General features: G+C 43.1%; 1 protein-coding gene across 3 annotated transcripts in view; it reads right to left on the bottom strand.

Annotated features, from left to right (window-relative positions):
* Positions 1-306: 306 nt before the first annotated feature.
* The window catches only part of myom3 (myomesin 3), a 49,872-nt gene continuing 40,873 nt past the window's right edge, over positions 307-9,305 (bottom strand). For 2 of the 3 annotated variants that reach the window (XM_048261311.1, XM_048261310.1), the window contains exons 20-37: positions 8,483-8,664; positions 8,253-8,367; positions 8,003-8,159; positions 7,678-7,784; positions 7,049-7,093; positions 6,690-6,826; positions 4,898-5,042; positions 4,317-4,376; positions 3,846-3,913; positions 3,434-3,544; positions 3,141-3,228; positions 2,983-3,021; positions 2,626-2,731; positions 1,706-1,869; positions 1,530-1,566; positions 1,309-1,331; positions 1,131-1,186; positions 307-742 (exon numbers count right to left, since the gene is read on the bottom strand). In XM_048261311.1, coding sequence (XP_048117268.1) covers positions 476-742; positions 1,131-1,186; positions 1,309-1,331; positions 1,530-1,566; positions 1,706-1,869; positions 2,626-2,731; positions 2,983-3,021; positions 3,141-3,228; positions 3,434-3,544; positions 3,846-3,913; positions 4,317-4,376; positions 4,898-5,042; positions 6,690-6,826; positions 7,049-7,093; positions 7,678-7,784; positions 8,003-8,159; positions 8,253-8,367; positions 8,483-8,664 — 1,907 coding nt within the window. In that variant the 3' untranslated portion in view covers positions 307-475. The remainder of the gene's footprint in view (positions 743-1,130; positions 1,187-1,308; positions 1,332-1,529; positions 1,567-1,705; positions 1,870-2,625; positions 2,732-2,982; positions 3,022-3,140; positions 3,229-3,433; positions 3,545-3,845; positions 3,914-4,316; positions 4,377-4,897; positions 5,043-6,689; positions 6,827-7,048; positions 7,094-7,677; positions 7,785-8,002; positions 8,160-8,252; positions 8,368-8,482; positions 8,665-9,305) is intronic. The other variant, XM_048261312.1, reaches the window with a different exon arrangement.

Below are 9,305 nucleotides of genomic sequence, written 5' to 3'. Positions count from 1 at the left end.
ATTTTTTTTTTAACGTTACCATTTTGCCGGGATGATGGGGTCTCGTGGGGCTTGAAAATTCCCCACCTCCAGTGGGGAATTACAGAAAAAGTTTGAGAACCACTGCTCTATGGTGTTAGTGAGCCCAGGGGCCGTTTTACATACATGATTGTATCAATGTAATGTAATTTGAATTAAACAGAATTTGCACTGGTGGGTTCTGGTTTGTACTTGCTTGAGAATAAGTTTGTTTGTCAAAGGTAATAGACAAGCAAATTCTCTCTCATTTGTCTTATTCAGACAGAGAAACACAAATAATAATTTTTTTTGTTATTATTATTTTTATTTGGGTGTTGCTGTCAAAAGCCAATGCACCGTAACACAAACAAGCATTAATGCAACAGGTGCATCTGGTAATGGCATTTCTCATGAAAGCTACTATGAAGATGTCAAACAGCAGGCAGGGCTCCCTTGGAAGTCATGGGCCTCAGTGACACTACATCTCCACTGCATCAGCGCGAGGCTTTTCCCCGTGCTTATAAACACTCACGGTCACATTAACCGTTTCAGTGCCATACTGGTTGCGTACAAAGATGCTATAGTTGCCAGAGTCTTCCATAGTGACTTTGTTGATGGTGAGGGTGGAGCACTTGTGTTCCTTAGCGACGTGGAACTGGTCTCTGGTGACTACTTCTCTGTCGTTCTTCAGCCAGAACATCTCTGGCGCTGGTTCCCCATCAGCAAAGCAGGTGAGGCACAGAGACTGTTATAGTGGATGGACATATGAGAAGAGATAAATCATGATGAGGTCATCATGAGAACACTGCTGAAATGTGAACAATAGTACAATAATGTCGCTTTTGTCGTCTGCAGAACTGTAAAGAGTTTATACAATAATGGTTCATATTACAAATATAAATATATTTACAAATAATGCCTTATATTCTGGAAGTGTCCTTGAGTCCCATGTGGACAAGGTCCACAAGTCGATTTTCAAAGAAAGAATTTAACAGAAAATGTACTGTACACTGCCAGCTTCGACTCATTTTATGTTACAAATGGATGTAATCCATTTCACACTTGAACTTCTCATTTCAAGAACTGCAAGTCTCACACAGACATGAAATGGTTCATTAAATTTCATATCACACCTTTTCCTCCTTGATAGCCACCACATCAGGCAGGCCCTTGGTAACTCGAGCTCGGTCTGCGGGAGGGGAATTAAGCAGGATTACATTAGACATCTGCAGTGCTCCCACTTAGCTGCTTCGCAGCGCAGATTATATAAGAACAAGAATGACTGCACATATTACATAAACCAGGCCTTACTTCGCTCGGCCACCGCAACTTGCCTGAAGGAAGGAATGAATCACACAATTAATACTGGTTCCACCACAGAGCGCATTTGCATGGCGCTCCAGTAAAAAGGATAGCGTCATCTAATAAGGACATGCAGTAAGATTTGAAAACACACACAGGCAGGCACACATCAAACACACTAGTCAACGGGACTACCACAGTGAACATGCAAAGCATGGAAGCTAGTTTACTTCAGTCTCTGGTATTCCAACATGGCATCATCAAATGCTTCAAAAGGAGAAACAGAGAAGGAGATCAAGTGAGTGTTTTGAAATGTGATTGCCTATAATGGCCATCATCTTTATAGTCATCTGCCCAGTCATTTTCGAACGGGACATTAACCATATGCCATGCTGAGGCTCATTACCTTGGCCAGACAGGTCCAGTGACCGTTTGTGAGTGTCCACACCATCGAACATCTCCAGAGTGTACTTCCCCTTATCGCTCTCAGTTGGATGGAAGATCTCAATCCACAGCTTCAGCATGCTGCTTCCAGGCTTTGTCCTCTCGTCCAGATCAATCCTCCTCTCCCTGAAGCCGACGACAACACCAGCGAATCGTCACAGATGCATATAAAATGCTCTTCAAGTACATTCTTAAAACTAATGTGTTGTCCCTATCTGGACACAGAGATGTGTTTAGAAACAATGCAAGTTGTGTTGTTTTCAACGCAAGTTATGTTATTTTCAACACATATTGTGCAACAAGTAAAAAAGGAACAAACTGTGTTGTATCTGGACATAGAGATTTGTTTAAAACAACACAGTTGTTTTCAACACATTCGTTTTATGAACTTAAGATGGTAAAAGCAGAGTAGTCGCACACTCTGACTTCTTGATATATTTATTAATGACCAACATTTCGGCACACGGCCTTTATCAAGGTTCAAAACAGGCTGTGCACCGAAACGTTGGTCATTAATAAATATATCGAGAGGTCAGAGTGTGCGGCTACTCAGCTTTTAAATTGATAACCTCTTGGCCAGCACCTCTAGTTGGGTCTGCATTCCTCCTCCACACTTTTTCAAGTAAGATTGTACCCACAATCTTAGACCGTATTGAATTTTAGCTCTGACTCAATCTCAAATAAGACTCATATTCACATAGGGCAATAAGAAGATGTGCTTAATGCCTGAGTGATAAAGTGATATTTGTAACACGCACAAGTACTGTAGATCTCATTGAGAAATGCCACAGCAGGACAGTGTTGGACAGGAAATGCTGGTCACGTTTTACCTGTCAGCACTCAAGGCTTTGAATTGTAGAATGCCTGAATGGGCCTACTCACTTGAAGTGCCAGCTGGTCTTTAGGTAGCTCAGGTAATACTTCAGGGAACAGTAGAGCTTGAAGCCTTCAGCAGTGCACTGGATCCTCATTGGACTAGCAGACAAGGCTGCACAACAGATAAGGCATGAGAGGGCACACACTCAAAGAAATACACCAGACACACACACACACACACACACACACCTCACACACACACATGCATGCACGCACGGCCGCACGCACACACAGAGCATAAGAGCCCTTGATGTAAGAGGAGGAGAAGACCCCATCTGTTCCAGGATGAACTCAAACATTGTATCTTCTCTCTTCCTGACTGAATTAAATTCCCAATGTGAAAAGTGGCGTACACACACTCACCACAGGCTTTACTCAGGTGCTGCATGAGCCGGTCGAACTCTGCCGATCACAAACACAGACAGCATTTGGAGTGGCAGCAGGTTTTGAAGTGACAGACTGGAGAATAAAGCAGGAGCTTATTGATGAGACAGTGGTCACTGGTCAGTCACAGGCCTCACCTTCATTCAGCAGCTCCAGAACGCTCTCGTCCTCCCCTCTGCTGTCCGACACCACTACCTTGTACACACCTGCCTCCCCCTTGGTCACCTGGTGGAGGAACGTGGCTTGGTCATCATATCATCAACTGATAATTAACAAGGTCCATTATAACCAATTATGAAAAGAATAATTTTACACCAGGATCACATTATTTTATGAAAATGAGTTATGTTAATATTTCATATCACAAACTCTGATTTGTGTGTGTGTGTGTGTGTGTGTGTGTGTGTGTGTGTGTGATGACGCCACACACCTGAGGAATGGTCAGGGTGCTAATGCATTTGCTCATGTCAGTGACCGCCTGCTTCAGCTCCATTCCATCCTTGAACCACTTCAGAGTGGTGTCCTTGTTTATGTTGGTCACCTGTACTCAGATGGTATACTTGCACATTAATGCCTTTGAAACTGAGTCTGTGTTGATGATGATTAAAAAAAAACCCAAATACAACCTCACACTATCAATTGTCTGTCAGAAGCGTTTATAGAACAGGTTCAATTTTCTGTATTTTTTTGCATCCATATACGTAGTGTCAGTGAATAAGGTTTCTTACTATCTTTCTCACACATACTCTCTCTCTCTCTCTCACACACACACACACACACACACACACACACACACACACACACACACACATTTTTTGAAAAATGTCACAGTGATGGATTACCTTGCATGTCATTATCATCTCACAGTCTGGTGTCACGACCCAAGACAAAAACTGCTCAAAGTGAGGTCCTTTGGAGAAAAAAGACAAAGAGAACCTTTCTGAATATATCTGATGATTACTTTGTCCACAAGACAAAATGAAATATCTCTATGAAAAACACGTCAAACAACTTTTAATGCTTTTGTGCTTTGAAAAACTTGAAAAGTCAAAGGAAAGCTACTACAACTTGCACACTACAGTGGCAAGAACCGATTCTGGGAAATGGAATGTAGTGGGTTTCATGTTGCAGGGTGCCCCCCCACATCAATAATAGAGACAGAGCAATGGAAGCGTCTCCGGTTCACTGCTAGAGGAGGGACTCGGCCTGTCGCCCTCAGTACTCTGACACCGTTTGATGGAGAGCTGTGATTGGCCAGGGGGACTCTGAGGTGAGGGCACACGGGGCAGGTGTGTGCCCCGGAGGTCACTCACCCGCTTTTCTCTTCCAGTCCCGTCTGTTGGCCTGGGATTTGGCCAAAGTCTGTCGGAACTCTGTGAAAAGACAAAACACGTTTTTTCAGTAAATGACAAATGCAACAATGTGAATTTATTATGTATACCTTACAAAATGATGTTACATTATCACACTTTAGTCACAGTTAACCTGAATAACAGTTACTACAAATGACAAGTCCAATGCACCTTTTCTCTAAATTTAATCAAATCAAGTGAGTTACTGTAATAATAACAGTGTACTATGTATATGGTCAGAAGATGTATTTGTAACCATGTGTAAAGACCTAATCTTATGCCAAATGTCCTTGCAGTGAGTAAAGACAAGACTGAATACAAATGCTACATTATTCACCTGAGGCCTGAGATTAGTTCATGACCTGATCATTACTATCCTGCAGTATAATCTTATTCTGGTCTCTTGGGCTTCAGACACATATTATGTAGTGTATGCAAATTATATGATCTCAAACTCTGCGCACCTTTGCCCTCTGAACAAATTCTCAACAGCAAACTCACTGGGGCCCTATACACACTCTGCTATCAGAGGGTGAACTCACTCTCATCCACAAACGCCAGGGTGAACTGGTTCTTGGCACGGCCGTCTCTCATCTGTGCAGTGTACGAGCCCTCATCCTCCCTGGACAGCTGGTCAAACAGGATCTCCACCAGACCATTGGCCTTGTCAAAGTTGATCTTGCGGGCCTTCGTTTAAGGGCATGGCAGGAGCAGATACATCAAAATGGACAATTAAAAAAATGGCCATTACCACGACCACAGATGTGTTCACTGTAAATGTCCTTGACATTGTCCCCAAGCAACACCATTTTTTTAAATTTAATTAGCACTTACTGGTATATTTCAGCTAAAGTGAACAGAAATTGAACCAGAGCATCGCAATAGCATGACATCAAACATAATTTTCAGTGTCCCGCCAGCGGGACGGTTACCCCTCTCCCCCACCTCGCCCCAACATTCTAAATCAATTGTATGCACCATATTGCTATGTAGCATAGTAATGTTATACACCATTTCAAAGCTTTGGCTCTTGGGAATCCAAAAATTACAACTTTTTTCATGTACAATCTGTATAGTGCTTTACATTCTCAGATTCATTTTATTATGTCTCAATTAAATTTGATCCAAAATGCCCCCCTCCCCCTCCTCCGCTTTTGGGGCTACCCTGACTTCTGGCGGCAGTGTAGCTGCAGCACCATAAGTAGATGCAACATATTGGGTACTGAAATATTCACAAGAATCCATAGAAATGCAATCTTCATGTTGTATTATCCAATATTAGTTGTACAGATGTATAGTCTATCTTACACACTCATTGAACCAACAAAGTAAATGCAAAAATAGAGACTTTTTTGTAATTATTCCATATTTTGTGTAGTCAGTCTATATCAGAACACCTGACATACAATATAAATAGTCCACATGAAACCTCAAAGTGTTACCTTTCATTTGAGACCAGGGTTATGCTTCTACACAAAGGGGTTCATGTGCAGTAAGCACTTGAGTGTCAGTATGCATTTTGGATAACAAAAAGTCCTATGGAGAGTTTCCATAGGCATTTTACAAAACGCATGAGCATACCTTGGCAAATAATGGTCTAAAGCACTCATATTTTCATTCTATAATGATCTACTTTTGCACATAGCTTCACAAGACCTGGTGCTAGGGCTCAGTTGTGTTTCTAAGGGATATCAAGTGACCTAGAGGGATGAAATGTGGTCAGTTCAGAGATGCTTGTAATCCGGCAGAAAGAAAAAACTATATTCTAGCCTCTGTAACTCTGTGTGAGTACATCATACAGTTATTTTGACTGTTTCATACGAAAACTACAGGTTCTCAGCTTTCTATAGAGGCCCAACATTTGATGGTAGGCCCCAAAAGAGGTGGGAACAATGCCCTTGTAAATAGGCACAGTGCAATTTCAGACAAAAACTTGAAATTTGTATTGAGATCAATGTGTTTTATACCGATTAGATAACAGTAGGGTCAAACAGGGACACTGAATGTGTCTAAAACAAAGAGTTTAAGATGAATGAAGCAGCCTACAACAAATGTTATGAAACCCTGTGCACGTAAACCATTTCATAATGAAAGTGCTAAATCCCCAGGTAAGATTAAGACACATGGCCCAGCTACTCTCTCCTTCATCTCCAACACTGGCTATTTTCAGAGCAGTTTCATAACACTGTGGCTACGTATATGTATAACCTTTAAGGCAAATGACTATATTTGTTTGCTCTGGCTAAATTATAGCCTGCTTATGTGTGTGTGTGTGTGTGTGTGTGTGTGTGTGTGTGTTTGTGTGTGTGTGTGTCTGTGTGTGTGCATGTGTACCTGTGTGCTGGAGATCTCTTTGTCGTTGAGGATGAGCCTCAGTTCAGCAGCATTGGACAGGGCTTCAGTCTGTAGCCACAGGCGAACATTACCCTGCTCCGACACGTCCACTTTCCAGCCTGACTTCAGCTGGATCACTGACCCAGACACAGCATCCAACAAACACGTGTTCAGAGACATCAACACAAACCATAATCAGAAAAGACCATAAACAAACATGCAGATGAGGGGCAAAAACAAAGAAATGACACAAGCTTTCGGGGGAAAAGGGCATAAATATTGTGGGGACAACAAATGCAAGGAGCCTGGGTAATTCATTAGCTGTGCCCCAGCCAAGTACCTCCATTTATCTCACTTACATGGGTTTCTGATGTGCCAGCCCAACTCTGTGAGACGCTCGAGGTCTGAGAAATGAAACACAAGAGAGAGAGAGAGAGTGAGAGAGAGGGGGAGAGAGGGAAAGATTTCTGAGAGGCTAAGTGGTACATTAACATCTGCATTGTGCCTGACACAGATGCATATTTCCCAAGCAGAATGATTCATGAGGTTGACTCCGATAGGGGAGGCCCGTCGGCCCAGATGTGCTCCAGAGCTGGAGCTTGTGCGGGTGGGTATTGAGCATAAATGCATAAAAAAATCCATTTTGTGCAACTTAATGAATATTCAAAAATGCACATAGATTCTCTACAAATGCAGTCAGTCACTCATCCAGTTAATGTGAAGTTCTTTGGCATCTATTCTTGGTTTTCTTGGCGGCTGCAAAAAAATGCATCACTTGAGCATGATATGTATATGTATTTTGTGTGTAAATGATAACTGTACAGGCCTACAAAGCTGTAGTGAAGCCTGCACAGTGGGGATGAGAGCATGGCAAATTGAGCGCTAACGGGGTTCTATTCAGAGAACAGAAAATGACAGAGTGAGTTGTGAGCAAGCAAGATAGGGAAGAAGGATAGGGAACAGGAGGGAGAGGAGGGCTGTGGCGTACCCTCAGCAGTGAAGGTGTAGCTGGAGGAGGCTTCAGGGTTGTCGCTAAGCTCCACTGTGTACAGGCCCAGGTCTTCCTCAGTCGGCTCAAGGAAGGTCAGAACGGACCTGTAGGGAGATCGAGAGCATTGTGATACACACGCACATGAACACACACACATGCACGCATACACACATGCACGCACGCACACACACACACACGTACACACACAACTGGACACGCATACAGCTGATCATGCACATTAACACATACATACACAAACACACATACATACACATACATACACAAACGCACACAGAGAGACACACAGCTATTCTCTCCTTACTTATTATTCGTAGTCTCCACCCTGACTCTTCCGGCATCAATAGCCTCGTCATAGTTCTTGCTCCAGACAAACTTGCTGTCCTTGGTCATTTCATCCGCCTCAAAGGCCAGGTAAATAAAGCCATCGTTATCCACTCCAATCTCCACCTCCTTAGTTCCTGAGGAGAAAGTAATCATCATTTAGGCCTGCACATGGAGGAGCACAAACGGAATTTGAGATGGTAGGAGATGTTATGTGTGGTGCTGTATACCTGGTTTAGTTTGAGCTGTGATTGGCTCAGAGGGCAGGGAGGGCATGCCCACACCAGCTTCATTGACACCAGAGACACGCAGACGATATGTCTGACCTGCTTTGAGGCCAGATACCTGAGCAGGAAATGGGAACAGCCATATCACACACTTACATCAACATATCAACAGCCACATCACAGGACTTATAACACAACCCCTTATCAGATATTAATACCAATAACATACACACCTTAAAGTGAGTGCTTGTGACTGGCTCCTCATTCACAGGTGTCCAGTCCTCAGACTCCTGCCCTTCGCTGAGCTCAATCATATAGCCGCTGATCTCTGATTGGCCCTTATACACAGGCACTGCCCACATGAGCACCAGGGAGTTCCTGCGGACCTCACGGAACTCCAGGTCATAGGGGGGGCCTGAGAGGACGGATGATGGGGAGAGCGGAATCTGTCACTAGCTGTCACCGCCCATCTTCCATTTGTCAGTTTTTGCGTCTCTTCATCCACTCATCCAGCAATCCATCAATGGACTCATTTGTTTGCATATCCATAGAGCCCTCCTTCCACCTAATTACTTATTAAGGCATTTATCCATCCATCCATCAACTTACCCATCCATCCATCTAATGTGTAAAATGTGTTCTTACTCATGTGCGGTCTGTTTGTACATATCATGCCATGTTTTAAGGCACAAGCAAAGCATGAAACAGGCACTATTCTTAAAGCAACACCAAAGAGTTTTTTGTACCTTAAAAAATGTTTCCAAAATTGTTTCAGTGGTTCATCAACTCGTAACAGGGTGAACGGCACTTCTGCATTCGCTTCGCGGCCCTCTATCGGCTATAACCGCACTATGTAAGTTTGCCAGATCGGGTAGCGGATGTGTAGGTCGATGGAATGAGACATAAGAAACTACAAATTTGACTTGCATCTAATGTCGCAATACATCATACTTTTATAAGTCATGCAAAATATTCTACCTTGTCTGTGGACATCGTTATATGCAAAGCCGGTGCTGGATAAACAAATAGCGTGCGTGCGAAAGAGGGAAAGTTCTT

Source organism: Alosa alosa, chromosome 13 (genome assembly GCF_017589495.1).
Source record: "Alosa alosa isolate M-15738 ecotype Scorff River chromosome 13, AALO_Geno_1.1, whole genome shotgun sequence".
NCBI classification, from domain to species: Eukaryota; Metazoa; Chordata; class Actinopteri; order Clupeiformes; family Clupeidae; genus Alosa; species Alosa alosa.
Note: the sequence above shows the minus strand (reverse complement) of the source record. Positions and strands in the feature narration are given on the sequence as shown.